This window comes from Myotis myotis, unplaced genomic scaffold (genome assembly GCF_014108235.1).
Source record: "Myotis myotis isolate mMyoMyo1 unplaced genomic scaffold, mMyoMyo1.p scaffold_m19_p_9, whole genome shotgun sequence".
NCBI lineage: Eukaryota > Metazoa > Chordata > Mammalia > Chiroptera > Vespertilionidae > Myotis > Myotis myotis.
In genome coordinates, this window is record NW_023416401.1 from 45,552,821 (window position 1) to 45,573,375 (window position 20,555).

The following is a 20,555-nucleotide window of genomic DNA, read 5'->3' on the forward strand; positions in this document are numbered from 1 at the left end:
CACATTCTACTGTTGTAGTTTGCTGATGGGTGGAAAATTGGATATGATGGATGGAAACTGTGTGCTTAAAGAAAATGAACCATCATTACAGAAATTGTTACCTTTTGGAGCTTAGCAGTGACACAACAATGACCCAAGTAGTTGGTTTAAAATTAGGATTGACTACTAATGTCTAATGACAAAACCTTCAGGTAGGATTAAGCACTTGAGGTTACTAGGTAGAAACATCTATTCTGCTCTCTTTTGTGCTTGAGGAGTAGTAATTCACCCTATATTTTACAAGTGATGCTGCTGAGGTTCACTGAATCTCAAAGTTAACATGTGAATCCAAGATAGGTTATAAAGGGGAAAAGTATCAGCAGTTTACTAGTAAAAACAAGTTATAAGTAGAATGAGATTCTTTGGAGGAATTTTAATTTTAGGTTATACATACTGTATCAGTATAGTCATATAAGGTTATATTTTACCAAGATGGATTTTGCATTAAAATAACTCCTTCATTTTGTCAGTGTGTATGGGAGTTGGAGGCACTGTGGGTCTAAGTCTGCCTTTGGCTATGTGGGGCTAAGAATACTATAGAATATATATTTATTTTTATGATTTTATCGAATGCAAATCTTGATTGTTTTATTCATATACTAGAGACCAGGTGCAAGAAATTTGTGCACTCTGGCCGGGGGTGGGGGTGTGGGGGGGGTCGGTCCCTCAGCCCCATCTGTGCCCTCTCACAGTCTGGGAACCCTGCGATTAATCGCCCCAAAGAGGTAAGCCCTGCTCACCCGACCAGGGCTCCACCATGGATCACCCCCCCGCCCCCCCTGCAGAGGGAAGCCCCGCCCACCTGCTGCAGCCCACCAGTCTGTGTCCTGGGCCTCCCTCTTTGGGGTGATCATGGAGCTCCCCTATTGATCAATCGCTCTGCCAGCTGGTGGCCTGGGCCTCCCTCTGCAGGGCGCTCATAGGGCGATGGTGGCCCCCCCACCCCCCCGCCAACCAATTGCATTGCACCCGTCTTGGCTGGCCTGGCACCAGTGCGTGTCATAGCATGGTGGTCTGGAAGGTCGTATGGATGGTCATTCTGCTGTTTGGTCATTCAGTCAATTTGCATATTATGCTCTTATTATTATAGATGAAACATGAAGTTATAGTTATGTTTCATGTACTTTTACTGGATCCAAATGAGGCAGTTCTTGCTCAAGATGAAAGGAACAAGTGGTAGAAAAAACTGCTTAGGTGTGAAACAGTAAATTAAAAGCAAAACGTCTCTGCCCAGTTCTTTCCAAAGGCTCTCAGTTATATTATTTGCTATTGTGTGTACCTGATTGAAGTATACTCTACACCAGTGATGGCGAACCTATGACACGCGTGTTGGAGGTGACACGTGAACTCATTTTTTTGGTTGATTTTTCTTCGTTAAACGGCATTTAAATATATAAAATAAATATCAAAAATATAAATCTTTCTTTTACTACGGTTGCAAATATCAAAAAATTTCTATATGTGACACAGCACCAGAGGTAAGTTAGGGTTTTTCAAAATGCTGACATGCCGAGCTCAAAAGTTTCGCCATCACTGCTCTACACGCTACATATGTAAACAACTTAGAATTTTCTTCATTTCTTATTCCTGAAGAGAATGTGGTTATTTTTGAATTGAGTTCTTTAAGTGAAGGATTTTAGAACAGCAGTAATTACATTTTGACTTTATCTCTCTTTGTACGTTGTATATGCACTGTTGATTGACATAATGCTGGGAACAAAATATTAACTACCTTTGCAGTAAAAAGGTTCTGAGATTAAATTCTTGTTCTGCTAATTCTTATCACTTTGGACAGATTACTTGACCTCTTTATAAACCTCTGTTTGCCCATGTGTAAAAGAAGAAAATGCAAGTTTTCTACTTTAATCAAAAAGTTAAATGAATCTTGTTTTATTTCTTTTTAGTACACTGCTTGTGACATTATAGATGTTTGATAAATACTCTGTATATCAGTTAATGCTGGGGGTCAATATAATATTTTCCATTCTCTTGATATCATTAGAAGTCCTATTATATTTCTTTAGTTACTTTTAAAAAAAATGGAAAACAGGAAAATGTTTAAATAGCATTAATTTTATTTGTGTATTAGCCTAGGAAGTTGGCAAAGATTACAACAGTAGTGATATCAGCACTGGCTGGGATGCTGTGCCTTCTCACACCATGGGGGTTGTGTGTATCAGTACACTTGCTGTAGGGACAGTTTGGCAATGTTCATCAAAAGCATTAAGCTATTATAATCTTCGGATTCAGTTATTTCATTGCTTAGAGTTTGTAGATAGGACACGATTAGAATTGAGCCCACGATACCACCCAGTGAAATTATCAGTCACTTAACTGTTCGGTGACCAGTGTAGTAAATCATCGTGGTTGAAAAATGCCAGATATTAAAATGTTTTTGAAGAAATAATAGTAACGAAGTAAGGAAATGGTTAAATAGTGAATTTTTTTCACTTGACCTCAGTTTTGTTAAAAATACAGATTTATACAGGCTAGGATAAATGAATGGGTAGAAAAATCTGACTCTACTCACTTATCTCCCAGCCTACAAAAAAAAATAAAAATACAGATTTACAATTTTATTTATACTCACACACGCAAAAAGAGGAGTGTGTACCAGGATGCTAAAAGCTGCTTTCCCAGTGAGATATGATTGTGGGTGGTGTTTGTTTCTCTCATTATGCTTCTCTGTATTTTCCTCAGTTTTCTGGAATAGATATGCTTTCCTTTTGTTGAGATGACATATGAAGCATCCTTTGAGTGTAGACCATCTACAGGAGGTCTAGAGACCCACACCTGCTGGTTAGGTAACACAATTCTTAATTAACCCAGAACATGATGAGCAACAAAAACCTTCATAGGAAACAACACAGCTCAGCTAGAGAGTAACTATATTCTTTACCAATTTCATTTTTCAGAGTCCAAACCCTTTGTTAGACCTGCTGGTTCTGACAGAGTCACAGGCCCGAGAAGAGACAGATGACTTCCGGACGGCTGTCAGGCAACAGCTCCAGAAGGAACTGATGGCTCTTTACAACACCCTGCTGCTCAGTTTCGGGGCAGTTACTGACAGGTACTTTTGTGTCATTGAAGGTTAGAGGACGTGGATAGAGAACTGAATTCTCTTTTGATTTCCAAAGAGTTGGTTTTTCATTTGCTTCAAGTTAAGAGAAGGAAAGACTTCAGTAATCATTGTGGTGGTCTGTTTTCATTTCAGCTGAATCTCTTTTACAGCCTGATTGCAGTTTTGGAGAGTGTTTTGTTCTCTACGTTTTAGTTCTTGGTCCTCTTTTAATTCTTGACACATCAACCTGAGTGGTCATATCCATTTGCATGACTTTATGAATATTTTTGCATTAACGATTTTCAAATGTCTGTCTCTGGTTCTGACTTCCTTTTTTTATTTTTAAAATTAGGTAAATTTTACTATTTATTATGATCATTTAAATGTATACAGTTAATGGCTTTTGGTATATTCACAATGTTGTGAACTATCACTATAGTTAATTCCAGAACATTTTATTACCCCCCCCCCCCCCAAAGAAGCCCTGTACACATTAAGCAGCCCCTTCCCAATCATGCCTTACCCAAGACCATGGCAACGATTAATGTTCTTTTGTATATGGATTTGACTGCTCTGGACATTTTATACAAATGGAATCAAACAGCATGTGGCCTTTTGTGTCTGACTTCTTCCACTTAACATCGTATTTTCAAGGACCATCCATTTTATAGCACATGTCAGTGTTTATTTCTCCCTATGACTGAATAATAGTCCATGTATAGACATACCATTATGGTTATCCATTTATCTGTTGGTAAACAAATGAGTTGTTTCCACCTTGAGGATTTTAGGTAGTGCTGCTATGAAATTCATATACAAGTTTGTGTGCAAACATGTTTTGATTCTCAAGAGTATATCTAGGACTGCTATTTGTGATAAATCTATGTTTACCTTTTTGGGGAAGAGCCAAGCTATTTACCACAGCAGTTCATCCACTTTGCATTCCCTCCAGCAGTGCATGAGTGTTGTCATTTTTCTACATCCTTACCAACACTTGTTACTGTTTTATCTTTGGAGAAGCATCTATTCAAGTCCTTTTTCTGTTTTTGAATTGTTTTGTTGTTGAGTTGTCTTTATATATTCTGGACATTAATCCCTTATCAAATATATGTTGCAAATTTTTCTCCAATTCTGTGGGTCGTCTTTTCACTCTCTTGATAATGTCCTTTGATGCATACAGAAGATTTTACTTTGATGAGGTCTTCCTGTGCTTAAATCCCAAGGCTCTGCTGGAGGGAAAGGCCTGATCCCACACACATGACATTTTATACAAACTAAGGTGTTAAAGCAGCCCTGATTCAACTTAACACCTGGTTAGATCCAAAAGATCAGCCCCTAACTCATTTTATTATTATTATAGACTTAATGGTAGTAAGTCTTGTGATCAAAGGGCAGGCCATTACTATGAGAAATTATTATGTACTTCACTTTTACTAGCTCTTTTATACAAATGTTTGATATATAATCACAAATGAAGTGAATTGTGATGGCACAGAAAAATGTCTCCCATAATTAGGAGAAAAAAGTCATTAGAAACACATCTATAGATGTCAAAAATGAGAACTTTAAAGCTACCATTATAACTAATATTATTTTAAATAAGCATAATAATTATTAGAGGAACATCTGGGCAAGATTAATAAAAATATGGAGAGATGGAGACTAAAAAAACCAAATACAAATTCTACAACCAAGAATTACAATTTCTAAAATAATGACTTCACTGAATGGGTTTAACAGTAGACTAGACATAGTAAAAGAGAAGATTAATGAATTAAAACACAAGTCAATACAAATTTTACTAGAGAGGGACATCTGGGGCCTTCTGAGGTATTGAGAATGTTTCATATCTTTTTAGTATTTTTAAAAAAATCCTTACCCGAGGATACTTTTCCATTGATTTTCAGAGAGTTGAAAGGAAGGGTGGAGGGGAGAAAGGGAGAGAGAGAGTATGTGAGACAGACAGACATCTCTCAAATTGATTGGTTGTCTCCTGCACATGTCCCGACCGAGTCCAGTGATGGAGCCTGCAACCCAGGTATGTGCCCTTGACTAGAAATGAAACCCGAGACCCTTCAGTCCATGGGCTAACGCTCTAACCAATGAGTCAAACTGGCCAGGGCTAAAAACATTTTTTCTTTTTATCCTCACCTGAGGATATTTTTCCATTGATATTTAGAGAGAGTGGAAGAGAGAGGGAAAGACAGAGAGAAATATTGATGAGAGAAGCACATCAATTGGTTGCCTGCTGCACAAGCCCTGACCAGGGCCCAGGCCAGGGAGGAGCCTGTAGCCAAGGTACGTGCCCTTGACTGATATCAAACCCAGGACCCTTTGGAATATAGGTGGACGTTCTATCCACTGAGCAAAACCAGCAAGGGCAAACCTTTCTTATATTTTATTTTTTAAAATATATTTTTATTGATTTCAGAGAGGAAGGGAGAGGGAGACCGAGAAATAGAAACATCAATGATGCGAGAGAATCATTGATTGGCTGCCCCCTGCATGCCCCCTACTGGGGATTGAGCCCACAACCCGGGCATGTGCCCCTGACTAGAGTCCAACCCAGGACCCTTGAGTCCACAGGCCAGTGCTCTATCAACTGAGCAAAACTGGCTAGGGCTCCTTTTTTAAAAACTTTAGTTTTCTGTGAAAAAAATACATTTTAGTCAATTAAAAATTCAATTTTTTAATGATAGTGAATGATTAAAAGTATAGGTTTAGAATATGTCAATTAAACTCACTTAAAATATGCATTTAATTTTCATTCCAAGTTTTCATTTTTTTTGGTGTGACAATACCATTATCCATTTATGTATTTTTCAATTATTGCTGGTATTTTACATTTTATACCCGAGATGATATTTTTAACTATACTTTTTTAAACTCTTCTTTTGAGAGGAAATATTTTCTGCCTTTTGTCTTAATTCATACTTTTCTGATATAGTATTTGTTAGGAATCCTCTACCACCAGTAAGACAATTACCTGTTAAGCCCATCACACTAGTCCTGTGGCTGACTTTTTTCTTCCTTTATGTTCCCAGGAAATGCTTGGAACTTTTTTACGTTTTCCAAACACAGCTGGCTCTGAAACTGCTCCAGTGCCTGAGAGTTACGGATGCTCCTCACTTCTATGGCCTGCCTTCCCTCGAGAGGACCTTACGAGGGATGGCTCATCTCACAGCACTGCCCGGGTGGAGCTCACATTCTCCTCTTGCAAAGCCGCTCGAAATTTGTGGGAAGTACTTAGCAGGTCTCCTGGAAGTAAGTAAAAATAACCAATGACTGTAACAGCAATAACAACTCTCAAGTAATAGTTGTTTACTGTTTATTCATCACCTGTGTGTGCCAGGCACAAGTAAGTTTTAAAGATTTTTATTAACAAATATGTAGGAACATTTGTTTTAATTGTGGTACAATTTACCATCTTAACCATTTTCAGATCTGTAAATGGAGATACTGCGTACACTTTACGTGGTTAGGATTCAATTTAGATATGTCAGTAGCAAGTGATATATTTGGCCTTATTTACCATTCAGAGTAACGCTGCTATGAACTTGCTTACATTTGTTTTTCAGGTCATCACTTCCTTTTATGTGGAACGTGGAGGAAATGCTATGTCCTTCATGGGAAAGGGGGTGACAAAGAGCACGATTCTTTGCTTGCTTCACTTATCTCATGAGATGATGGCCGAGGCCCAGAGCTCGGTGAGAGCATTGCGAGCTGCCCATCTTCTGAGCAGTTGTTAGAAAAGGAATGTGCGATGTCTAATACATTTTGAGCCTATATGTTTACTATATGAAAATGTTCCTTTTGACTTTTCTTCTTGGAGACAAAAATGGCTTTTGACTAAGATGTTTCTTAGTTGCATATTACAAAAATCTGAATTTTTTTATTTGAAATCTGTTTTGGTTGAAATCTGCATTGTAAGATACATTGTTTCTAAATCACGGGGAAAATAGCTGTTCTGAAGGAAGAAAATGGTATATTTAGCTTTTTAAGGTGAAGCTAATATTTTTGTTTGCCTTGTTTTGGCTAAATTAATGAATTAAAATGAAGTCTTAAGTGTATTTTTACTTTGTTTTGATTTTTTAAAATTAAGAGTTATTTAAACTCACTATATTTTATTTTTAGAAACTTCCCTAATGTGTTTCTATTTCTTTTTCATTTTTTACATTTTAGGAGTGGATGCCACTTTGGTTCTTGCCTTTGGGGGGTCATGGTGAGGAGCACACTCCTATACAGCAAGGATTGGCTTGGCTGATTCCGTTGTGGGTGGATCGCGACCCAGAGGTCAGTCAGTGTGAAGAAAAGTTGAGTTCGTTATGGGTAGATAAAAAACAGAGGACATAAAGCATATGCATATATACATTCCTGCTTTCCAAAATGAGACCATTGTAGTGACTATAGTATAGTGATGGCGAACCTATGACACGCATGTCAGAGGTGACATGTGAACTCATTTTTTTGGTTGATTTTTCTTTGTTAAATGGCATTTAAATATATAAAATAAGTATCATAAATACAAATCTTTGTTTTACTATGGTTGCAAATATCAAAAAATTTCTATATGTGACACGGCACCAGAGTTAATTAGGGTTTTTCAAAATGCTGACACGCCAAGCTCAAAAGGTTTGCTATCACTGGACTATACCTTAAACTTTATTTAATCCCATCTTCGCTTGGGCTGTCATAACAAAATACCATAGAGTTGGGGGAGGGAAGGACTTGAAGAACAAAACCTTATTTTCTCACAGTTATAGAGGCTGGGAATATTAGGTGAGGGCTCTGTGTCTTGCCTTCAGGTGGCCACCACCTCATCAGATCAGGACCCACCCTTACGACCTCATTGAACTTTCATAACCTGCTGAAAGGCCTGTCCTCAAATACAGTCACATCAGGAGTTAAGGCTTCAACATATAAATTTTGGGGGGATATGTTTCAGTACATAACACCCCCTCTTCATCAGATTCATTAGGACACAGATTAAAAACAGAAAAAAAGATAGAACGGTGAAAAGTACTAGAAAATCCCAGCTATTTTCAACCAATTTAGAAGGATAGCTGCCAAGTGACATTTGAGTGTCATTTAATAGAATAGTCCCATAGTGCAAAGTTTTATATTAGTAACAAATTTTCTATATGGTTGTCATACAGAAAACTGTACCTATTTAACATCCACAACTTCATGTGTTTGGAGAAACTATCACATCAATGCCATAAACATATCCTTCACCTCTAACAGTTTCCTCCTGCCTTCTCTTTGTTTGTTTGTTGAATTTTGTGATTAGCAAATGTTTAAGTCTGTAATACAGTACTGTTAACTATGCACATTGTCCATTAATTTCAAGCAAGAAATGATTATATCCTATTATACTAAAAACTTTGATTTATAGAGCTATTTGATCTGAACCTAGAGGTTACATTTTTTTAGACACATTGAACTTGGACTTCCTGCAAGTTTCTCCCATGAACTTGTTGCTGGACTATATCATGACTACATTTTTTTTGTTGTTGTTGCTTTATAGTTATCAGTACAATCCTATTTTGGGGATCAGAAGTCAGAAATTCACTAAAATGCATAACTTGAGCAGCTGTGGTACTAGGGGAAACCTAGTACACCACATCAATCTTATTTGAAACATTTAAAAAAATTATTTTGGGTAGAATACTAAATGTCTTATAAAAATAATTTCATTACTTCTTTTTGAAAAGAAGGTTCAAAAAAGTTAAAACCATTTATTTGAAAGAGACACTAAGGAAGGTAGAACAAAATAATTGGTAGTCTCTTTAAAAATGAGGAAGAGACAGGAATTGGTTCATTAAAGATATGTGAGTGCTCTATGCTTTCCCTAGAAAAAAGTCTTGTGAGTTAATATTTTTTTTTCTAATTTATACCTGGTTTTGATTTTTTTGTGACATTTGCTTTTATGTAACTTTCCCCCCGCCCCCATATTATTGCTTTCTTGAATCGTGGAATAGGATTTTATTCATTCATAAGCTTATATAGGGCACTGTTTTCTACCAGTGTCTTTTATAATTTAGGATTGTCAAGACAATGTCATAAAAGTATGATATCTTATGTACCAGAAAAATTAAGAATTTATATTAGGGAATCAGATTCTTTGATTTGACAATCTTTTCTTTTAATTTTTAATTTTTATTTTTTTATCTTTATTGTTGAAAGTATTATAGATGTCCTCCTTTCCCCTGTCTCCCTCATTGAACCCCTCTACCTGGCCCCGACCCCCTCCCCAGGCCTTCACCACACTGTGGTCTGTCCATGGGTTGTGCACATATACATATAAGCTCATTGGTTAATCTCCTCCTGCCTCCCCACTTCCTTATCTTGAACAGGTGAGGTTCACTTCTCTGGGATTAGGATCTGCACTGACCACCCTAGAAACTGGCTGTGTGGCCTTGGCCAACAGCTGTCAGAACATTTCTGGTGGGCTCTGGGGAACTGTGGTGAACATTCTTCTGGACCAGTCAGAATGCAGCATGGTGCGCCGGGAGGTAGGCCTGTCTGTCTAGCACCTCCTCCCCTTTCCCTCAGAAATGCATGTGTGGTCCTGTGATCATACCAACTCCCTATTGAACACGGTGGACTGACCCCTGACCATCATCTCTTATGCCTGCAAAAATCCAAATAAAATGGTACTAGAGAATGAAAAAAGTATTAATTCACAGTAAATATTGGAGTCCTTTAATCTGATAAGGTCAAGGCAGAATTTGGTATGTTTTTTTTTTTTATTTATTTTTTTTATTTTTATTTTTTTTATTTTATTTTATTTTATTATTTATTTTTTTTATTGCTTAAAGTATTACAAAGGGTATTACATATGTGTCCATTTTATCCCCCCGCCCTAGACAGTCCCCTAGCCTCCCCTATCCCCCAATGTCTTATGTCCACTGGTTATGCTTCTATGCATGCATACAAGTCCTTTAGTTGATCTCTTACCCCCCTACCTCCTGCCCCGCAACCCTCCCCGTGGTATGTTTTAATAAACTCTTTTATTTTATTATACGTTGGAAAGGTTTATAGGAAAAAATACTTTTATGTCACCTAAGTGTTTATGGGTCGCTAATGTTTGTAAGCTTTAGTTAAGGAGCCATCTAAATACTAGGTAGTATTTATCATAACGTGTAAGAGGAAAAGTAAACTTTATTTTAATTCTTCCAAATAGTTTGTGGATTTTTTCCTTTCTCCTATTATTAAAATGATGATTGATGCAAATAGTTTAAAAACAGTAATCAACTCCTGCTTAGGGCAGATAAAAAAAACAGCAGCTCCTGGGTTCACCCTTACGTGGCCTGTTCCTAGTTACAAATCCAAAGGCTGCTTGCTCTTTAATGGAATGTTAAAAACGGTAGTGTCCTCTTGATTGACCAACTTTAAAGATTATCTCTTGCCTTCCAGTTAAGATGGTTGAAAATTTCATTCTTTGGATCCCCTCTGTTACTCATAAGTTAGCAAATTTTATTGAGAGGATCTCCTATGAGAGAGGGGAAAAGACAGGGTGAGAGGTGTGTGTATGTGTGTGTGTGTGTACATAGGTGCATTTAGTCTGTAGGGGATAATAGAAACATGAACATATATTTCCTAAATGCTACCGCAACAGTTTATATTTTACAGATTACTTTTTTGAAAAAATAAAATTCTGAGATGGAGGAAAATATGTTTCCCAATGAAATCATTTCATCCACTGTTAGGTCATCATCTAACAGGAATGCAGTTTGATGTTTCTCATAATGTTTGTGTGTATGACCTGTTGACATGTGCAGTTGACTCATGATATGTGTTTTTGTTACTAAATTTCGATATGTTGGTTATTTCAGAGGTGGCAACAAGATGGCAGTATTGACTTCTTTTTTTTTTAATTTCAGGCTGCCTTTATTCTTCAGAATCTCCTTGTAATTCCAATGCCATCAGTAATTGTAAAGGATTATACTTGGCAGGTGGGTGACTTTAAACAATGGTCTACCTAGTAGATAGTTGAGATTAATTGATGTTAGTTTCAGCATATATATATTTCATTACTGGTGAATTTTCATACAAGGCAACAGGATCTCTTAAAAGAAAATGTAGAAATTTTCCTAATGCTTGGTCAGATTTATAAATTCTGCTCTGTAGTGGTAATTTTATTATTATTATTTTTTCATCCTCACCCGAGGATATGTTTTTACTGACTTGACAGGGGGGCGGGGGGTGAGGGTGAGGGAGGGAGGGAGGGAGGGAGAGGGGGAGGGAGGGAGGAAGAGAGAGAAAGAGAGAGAGAGAAATCAATTGATCAGTTGCCTCGTGTATGTGCTCTGACAGGGAATTGAACCTGCAACCTTTTGGTGACACTTCAACCAGCTGAACCATCCACTAGGGCTGCAGTGGTAAAGTAATTTTAAACAGAAATAAGAGCTCACATGGTGTTTATTATGCACGTGTTACACAAGTCGTCATGTCTATTTGGCTTCTTTATCTAAAATAGTTGCTGAATGTTTAGCATTTGTGACCTAAGCATTTTTGAGGAGTGCAGCCTACTTAGTTGCTGTGATACTCTTTAAATAGGTGTGCCTATTCTCTCATGATTAGATTCAGGTTCCGTAGTTTTACAGAGAAGCCATGGAAGTACGTGTTCTCAGTGCAGTGTATCAGGAGACCTGCTTTCTCTGACCCATTACTGGGCATGCTCACTTTACTCACTTGGTTGAGGTAAAGTCCCCTGTGTTATTCATTGTGGAGTTATGGGAGATACTTTGAGACTGTATAAATGTTTATTTCTCATCAATTTTTCATTAGTTTTAACTTTTTTCCACTCGAGATTCTTGTCTAAAGCAGTTGTTACAGAATGATTGCCAAATGGTGATTTTCTAATTCCATCATTTCTTCTACGTTTATTACATTTTACTCTAAGGAAGAGCTTTCCTTTGTTCCCCATTTATGTTTTTATACACTTTTTTTTAAATTTATACCAGTCCGAACTTCAGGAAACTTAGTTTGTTCCATGGGTTATAATCTGTTTTTGTCATTATTTATTTAGATATTTAAATTGTTCCAGATTTGTCCAAAAGGAGCCCCTTCACGAAGAGTCTTGTGTCCTTTTCACATGTCTTCAGTAGTCTTCCTCACTTTCTGGTACAGCAAGATGTTCTAGACTTTCCCAGCCCCAGCGTGGAATTAGACATCTGCTCAAAAAGCCTTGATTTCTGTTGATAGAGATGTGGGTTCTAGATAAGCTCATTGTTGGGGGGAGGGGGTGGATGTCATTATTTCCGTGCATTCTTAGTGGGCACAGCTGTAAACTGTCTGCATACGTGTTTGTGTGTGTTTTAGATAGTGGTGATTTATAGTCATATAAGTATAGATTATTTTCATATTCAATGTGATAATTATCAGTGCACATTTTTCATTCTTTAATGTATTCATCACAAGTCATGAGTATTGATTTAACAAAACAATAAGTACTTAGAGAAGCAATATCATCTTAACTATATTCATAATTTATATGTAGTTAAGGTTTTTTTATGTAATTAGGATCATTTTTCCAATTTCTTGATTGCATTATAGCATTTAAAATTTTTCTTATATATCAAAATATTTTTTTTTCTCCTGGAAAATATTAATTCTCTGTTCACAAATGTAATGTTTATTTTGTTCCCATTTCCTTCTGAATCATAGCTAATGGATATATTAGAACTCTGATGCTGGGAGTAAAATATTTTTTAATATTAATATTATAGCTTATTACATCCTTGAAAATAATATTTTCAAATTAGATATTCTATGACATAATTAATTTTTTTCTTCACAAATTCATTTGTAATGGCACCTAGTGATTTGAAGGGTTTTCTTGCTTTACGTACTGTCCTTCTCCGCTTCCCTGGCAATTCTGCAGATGATCTGGCAGCCCCAGCTCTCACCTGAGGGCAGGGCTGGTAAGAATATAGACATCCTGAGTCAGAGCAATTGGACTGAGCTGATCTCCCCAGTGCGTGGGATGACAGCCCCATCAATTATTGGTGGACCTGTGGAGCGAAGCCTGGCCTGTGCATGAAAGGCTCCATTGTTCTGGCCCTTGTAGCATTAGTCATCGGGAAAGCCTGAGTCAGGCCATCTTTGTGCGTATTCTGGGCTTGGCTTCACAGCCTGAGTAAAGCTCTGTTGTTAATATGCTATTGCCACTAGGAAGCTTGGGCCTGTGGAGATTCAGGCTTAATGTTTAGTTAAACTAAATCAAATGAAAAATGAATAATGGTTGGGTAATATGTATATATTTCAGATCATTTGGTTTTCTTTGAGAAGTTAAAAGTATTTTGAATGAATTTACAATGAAATTCACTATCTCTCTCCATTCACAGAGACAGCTTTGTCTCCTACTGATTTTAATTCTTCAGCATGTTTGCAATAATGTTTGTTCCTGTGCTGTGTCGACACATAGAATTTAGCTCATTTAAACAATCTCCTCCAATATAGTTCTATTACCTTCTTACTTTCTCCACTGGTCGCCTGCTGTTTCTGGTCCTGTTATCTATGGATCCCGTCTCTTAGCTCCACTTAGAAGGCAAGAGGATGTGGCTAAGATGTTCCTATCCTTTTATTAGTAGCTTCTCCCCATTTCTGCTAATCTTTGCCAGTTTTATCTTTACTTTTACTTTGTGAAGGCTGGTTGCATTTACATTCTCTTCTGCAGCCTCCTTTTATCTATGTAGGTTGATTCTAAAAAGTGAAAACCAGTAATTCGCTACAGATCCACTTAATTGGGCTGTGGTTACACTTTCTAATCTCTGCTTCCAGGACCATGACCACTCTGGCCTGTGTGTGTGTGATTAAAAATATTTATTTGGGTGATTTTTTCCAAACCTTAACATTTTTATTTATTTATTTCTTGCACTGTGAGTTTATATCATATCTCAAGTTTTTCTAAGCTGTTAATCATCCTTTTTCTTTAGTTATAATTTCCTGGTGGGAAGTGTGCATCGGTGCCTGTGGCTGTTCCCCTTGGCAGGGTTAGTTCAGCGGAAAGGAAAGTGGCAGACAGCTTTCACTGTGAATATTGAGGGGCCATGTATTTTATCTAGCTTATTCATAGGTATGAAGACTAATTGTGAATGTAATTACTTGGACCACGTTATTTCTGATATTTTAATACTTACTGTTTTGTGTAGGTTGTAAAGTAGCTTTTTGAGTTTATGGCTCAAGTACATAATTACTTGATTAAAGTTGCACCATTTTATAGAAGAATTTTAAATAAAATGGCCCCTCAAGAGATGGAGTGGAGCCTCTGCCTTCAGTGGATCATTAGGCCGCAAAGACCTAGAGTGCTGGGAAGTAATGCCCTCAGTCTGCTGCACAGGACAGGCAGGGGAGAGGCCAGTTCGCACCTGGGGAGTGTAGGGAGACAGTGAGTCTTTTTGATGAAATCATGTGATAATTCACTGTCTCTCTTTCTCTCCCTCTTTTCCTCCAGGGCCCCTGTGTCCATGATGAGGACTCTGGTCTGTCGCTGGTAGGAAAGCCTGCGCTGCAGGCTCTCTTGTATCACTGCCATTTCTATGAACATTTGCATCAGATGGTGAAACATTGTTACCTGGGACTGTATACCTTTTATTCGAGTTGTTCTGCTCCTAATGGAACTTCAGAAAGCAGTGATTTAAACGGTAGGTACATTATATTTAAACTAGTGGCCCAGTGCACAAAATTTGTGCATAGCTGGGGGTTGGAGTGTCCCTCAGCCCAGCCTGCACCCTCTACAATCTGGGACCCCTCGGGGGATGTCTGACAGCCCTTTCACAATCTGGGACCACTGGCTCCTAACCGCTCACCTGCCTGCCTGCCTGATTGCCCCTAACCACTCTGCCTGCCGGCCTAATCACCCCCAATTGCTGCCCCCCCCCCCCCGCCTGCTTGCCCCCAACTGCCCTACCCCACCAGCCTGATCGCCCACAACTGCCTCCCCCCGCCAGCCTGCTCACCCCCAACTGCCCTCCCCTGCTGGCCTGCTCTCCCCTAACTGCCCTCACCTACAGGCCTGGTTGCCCCTAACTGCCCTCCCCTGCTGGCCTGGTCCCCCCCAACTGTCCTTTCCTGCAGGCCTGGTCCCCCCAACTGCCCTCCCCTGCAGGCCTTGTCACCCACAACTGCCCTCCCCTGCAGGCCATCTTGTGGTGGCCATCTTTGACCACATGGGAGCAGCCACCTTCTGCGAGGGCATGATGGTCAATTTGCATATTACCTCTTTATTATATAGGATTTTTATAAAATGTAACACCTTTTAAACTGTTAAAGACCAGTGTATTATAAGATGTTTGAAAAATAATGCCAAGTACACAGGAAAAATTGTTCTTTTCCTCTGGTCCCACTATCCAGATATTTCCTTTGTTGCGTTAGAGTGTATTTTCCTCCAGGCATCTTCCTCTCTATAGCTTTTGTTTGTTTTATATAATTGTATTCATATCTTATGTACATTTTTGTATCCCCTTCTTTCACTAAACATTGCCTAAGCATTTTTCTACATTATAAATACTTAATAGAAACCATTTCTGAAATTATATAAATGTTTCATAAGTTTTCATACCCTTCAGCAAAGTTTTATACTTTCCTCTACTATTCTCTTGAACTTTGGAAAAGTTCTTCCTAGGCAATCAAGAGTAAGACCTACTAAGTTCTCTAATTTGTTTTGCTAATATAGCAAAAGTTATTTATATTTGGCATGTTACTCATTTATCAAAATATCTTGCTGAAACTTTTTCATTTCTGTTTGTAGATTCTCTTGGAGCATAAGACCTTAGCACGTAGATAATAATTATGTCTTATATTAATTTCTAATGATTTAAAAATAAAAATAAATTTTAAAATTAATTTTAAAGTAATTTTTAAAAAATCTTGACATAATTTCACACTTACAGAAAAGGTACAAGAATTCCCAAATGTTAACATTTTATTATATTTGCCCTCATGCCACGTGTATGAATAAAATTTACTCATATGCGTACGTATGTATGTATTTTTTTTCTGAGACATTTAAGAGTAAATTGGAGACATGAAGTTTCTTTATCATGAAATATTTAAAAGTAAATTTCTAATTCACTTTTCTGCTCATTTCTTGGAAAAATTAAGAGGAAAATTATATTTGATGACATTTTGGACATTCTAAATAAATGTCCATCTCTATTAGGAAAGTGACCCATTTAATTGTTTGGATGTCTTTGGATCTGTGTTACTCAGAGGTTGGCCCTGGAGCCATGCAAATGTAGGGTCCCTCCCTGATTTGGGGAATGGACAAATGTTCTGGAATTGGACCCAGGAACTGCTGTAACAAGCTCTGTGTGATTCTTATGCACATTACATTTGCAATTTATCAAGACCTGGTGCTCTTGATAAATTGTGTTAGATTAAACTAAAGCACAGTCAGCTAATTGCATTAAATTTTCTGTTAAACAAGCTTTACATATAAATTAATTAGGCAAATAAAAATTAGGCCAACCTCATATCTTAGTTCTTCACTGGTTTCATGTGATGACTGTTTTTCTGTTAATTGTTACAGAACCCAGGAGACTATTCGTGTTGACTGTTTTCCTGTTGTCACAGGTTTGGATGACTCACTCAAGTTTTGGAGGGCTCCATCTAGAATGTCCCATCAAGACCGAGACCCTAGTTCTCTCTCCACTTCGGAAACAATGGTACTTTCAAAGAATTCATAAGTGCTTCCTTTTGAATCTGTGAAACAATTTGAATTTACATAGTGGAGAGAGAAGCCTGATAGGAATTCTAAGGTTTGTTTGGTTATAACAGCTGCAATTTACTTGGAATTCTGGCTGAGCAAATCAAGGGGCTGCCTTGCTCATGTCCCTACACTGACTATCCTTTTAGATGAGTTTTCTTCCTCTCCTATCTTTTCTGATTCAACCAAAACTTTAAATTTTTATAATAGTTGTAGAAGAGGTGAACAGATCTTAACTGATTAATAATGCTTGATTACCTTGAAATTTTGCTTAAGACCAAAGCAGTTTGGAGACACCTGACCCAATTCAAAGATTCCAGGTGGCACTAATGAACACATTTCCACACACATGCATCAGACAGAAGCTCCTCTTGATTATATGAAACTAGAGGCCCAGTGCACGAAAATTTGTGCACTTAGGAGTCCCTCAGCCCGGCCTGTGCCCTCTCGCAGTCCGGGACCCCTTGGGGGATGTTCACCTGCCAGCTTAGGCCCGCTCCCTGGGGAGGGGGCCCAAGCTGCAGTTGGACATCCTTAGTGCTGCCAAGGAGGCAGAAGAGGCTCCCGTCACCGCCGCTGCGCTTGCAGCAGTCAGTCCAGCTTGTGGCTGAGCAGAGCTCACCCTGTGGGAGCGCATTGACCACCAGGGGGCAGATCCTGCATTGAGCATCTGCCCCCTGGTGGTCAGTGGGTGTCATAGTGACAGGTCATTCCCAGCTGTTCTGCTGTTAGGGTCAATTTGCATATTGCCCTTTTATTATATAGGATACCTGGAATTTATGTATACCTGCCCTTTTTTTCCCATTCATACATTGCTATATTCTAAAAAGTTTGACACACTAAATATTTATAAATAATAAATGATACTGGTTTTCATTTGTTTTACAAGCACACAGAATCACTTATTCTCCACTGGAACACAGTATGTTTTATTGTAAAGTGTTTTTGGAACAATTACTGTGTTAGTAGACCCTAGGACAGAAAAGCTTGTCACCTGTGCTTCTAGGAGCACAACAGTATGAGAATAATAGCTATTATACAGGCATTAATAGGAGTCACTTACCACACAGTTTCTCAAGAGACTGGTACTTCTTCCTACAATTTTAATAGTTTTTTATTTTTTTCTAGACTCAAAAGAGAATAGTTGGTTTTCAGTGCTAAATTGAACCTTTATTTGGAAAAGTAGAATAATTCCCTGGTTCCACTAGATGTCATGCTTTCCTTTCCAAGCTAGAAATAGTATCTATCTTTGTCTCAATAAGAGAAATAATATGATTAAATGCAAAAAGGAGTTTATTTAGTTCACAGATGGGCAGCATTAATATGTGCTTAAAAGTAATTCTTCTTAGGTTACCCTGTTTGTTTAAAGGGCTATTGACCTAAAAAATCTGTACATTTTTCAGTTCTTTGCTCATTGTAGGTGTACAGTGAAAAGTAATTGCTCTATTTAATGTTGGGCTATCTTAGTTATTTTTGTAAATATCAAGTTGTATTTATCCTATACAAAAAGACTTAAGTACAAAAAGTGAAAGCAAATCAAACTCTTGTATTTCTCAGTTTTATAATAACATAAATCTTACAGATTAGTATACTGGATTTTCTGAGAAAAACTTTTGAAATATATTATTTGTTGTAATCAAATAGAAGCACCTCTTTTAATGTGAAAGCCTTTAACTTGTTTGTGTTAGGATGCAACATACGTTTTGAGAAATATGTAGCAATAGAATCTGTTTTTTAAAAGAAATTTTATATATAGTCCTATGTTAGATTTATTTATTGATGTTTCTTAAAAGACTGGTATTATCCATTAGAATTTTTACAGTCAACTCTTTTCTTTCTTTTTTGACTTCCAAACAGAAGAGTTTGGGCATCAGTGGCTTTTTACCAAATTAGGGATTTTTATTCACCGAAGTAGTTTAATTACCCTAATTTTGCTCATCTTACCATGCCCGACATATTCTCTCTCTCTGTCCCAACAGGAGAAAAATCTGGAGAATTTATTTATTATACCAGTATTACTTTAAACATAAGCTCTCAGTACCTAGACCAACTAAACCTTTCTCAGGTATAAGAAAATTTTAAATTTACAAATTGAAGTATCAGTTGCATGATGGAAATCTTGCCAATAAGCTTATGTGGTTATTTATATAACTGTTTAGTGTATCTCACAGTTTTAACAAAGGATGCAGTTTATTGATTGGTGTTTTGTTTTTCCATTTTGTCTTTCTAAGGAAAGCTCTATGATTGATTTGGGTCAGATCCTTAGATTATGCCATAGGGACTTGATGGTGTAATCTAACAGATATTAGTTCAGTTGCTTGGCTCTGGAAGGATTGGAGTTTTGTAAATTACACATAGAGTAAGGGGTGTCACTGTCACCTCGGGGGTATTGCCCTAGTAAATAAGCCGGTTCAGAGATGGCTACTGTCTAGCTCAGTGTCCCCATCCCCATGTAGTAGTTGTTTTTCTTCCTGAGTCACTTTTCTAGTTCTCAGAAGTATCCAAACTAGATAGGTGTTTTTACCTAGTACATACCAGTGTGCTATAACAGCTTTATGACCAAATTTAGTCTTTAAAAAAAACAAGAGAGAATAACGGAAGAACATGAGGATTGTACTATGAGAAAAGATAGGGTACAAGTCTATTCACATTTTCCCCCTTTTAAAAAATTAAATTTATTGGAATGACATTGGTCAACATGAACATATAGGTTTCAGGGGTGGGTTTCTATGTTACAAGATCTGTATATATTGCACTGTGTGCCCACCACCCAAAGTCAACTCTTCTCCTGTCATATTAGGATCTCCTCCCCTGGCGTCCTCCCCTCTCTAGGCAGAGCCAAGAGCTTCCAGCTACAGGACTGCATCTGTGGGCCAGCCGAGCTTTCCTCCCTTCCCACCTCTACGTTTATTCCCCACCTTCAATGTGCAGGTCTCTCAGGTGTGCCTCTATATTGAGCAGGGAATTCTTTGTTGAATTATATTTAGTTAACTTGTTGAAATTTCAGGGGGAGAGGCCAGGGAATCTCTTATGCTGCCATTCTCTGACCTAAAGCACCCACTCACAATTTTTAAACACAGGAAAATAGAAGGTATGAGAAGTTTCTAAGGGATTTTAGATAAGGGTTAGCCAAGAGAGCTGAGTCTGTTTTTGGCTATGAAGAGATAATATGTAATAGCTGTGAAGATACAGATAGAAAGATATTTCAGCAGAGTAAAATGGCATGAAACATTAAAATTGGCATTAGAGAATTATGGCTTGACTTTTGTTTGATGGTAATTGAAAGTTATTTCATAGACTGGAGAGCAGGCCAAGGACAATTACCTCATTTTTGCCATGTTTTAAAAATGTGAGCAGTTTTGTACCCTATCTTTTTTCATACCACAAATCTTCATTTTCTACCTTTGTTATCTTTTAAATTTTTTAAAAATAAACTGTTTAGGCACCAATGCTGCTTTTGATGAAAGAGGATGAAAGGTATTATGAATTCATTTTGACAAATAAAATATGCAACTCCTAAATGAACTTTGAAAAATTTTTAAAGTATCCAGTGAGCTCCTTTGTTTCTGTAAGGCAGAATACCAAGAAACAGTTTTTGAACATTTGATACAATTTCTTCATAAGACAAGAAATTGTTTTTAAACTCAAATTCTACTTTGATATGGTAAATGGCTTTGTGTTTCTTGCTATTTCAGAAAGATTCTCTTACAATTGTAACTGTTTATTTTACAATGAAACATG

The 20,555-nt window shown here is 37.5% G+C and overlaps 1 protein-coding gene and 1 pseudogene across 2 annotated transcripts in view; both read left to right on the forward strand.

Moving 5' to 3' along the window:
• Positions 1-20,555, forward strand: part of RTTN (rotatin) — a 117,433-nt gene that overhangs the window by 52,770 nt on the left and 44,108 nt on the right. For both annotated transcript variants that reach the window (XM_036322501.1, XM_036322502.1), the window contains 8 exons: positions 2,955-3,109; positions 6,145-6,364; positions 6,679-6,807; positions 7,283-7,393; positions 9,457-9,615; positions 10,987-11,058; positions 14,562-14,751; positions 16,682-16,773. In XM_036322501.1, coding sequence (XP_036178394.1) covers positions 2,955-3,109; positions 6,145-6,364; positions 6,679-6,807; positions 7,283-7,393; positions 9,457-9,615; positions 10,987-11,058; positions 14,562-14,751; positions 16,682-16,773 — 1,128 coding nt within the window. The remainder of the gene's footprint in view (positions 1-2,954; positions 3,110-6,144; positions 6,365-6,678; positions 6,808-7,282; positions 7,394-9,456; positions 9,616-10,986; positions 11,059-14,561; positions 14,752-16,681; positions 16,774-20,555) is intronic.
• On the forward strand, positions 2,477-2,589 carry LOC118663884 (annotated as a pseudogene).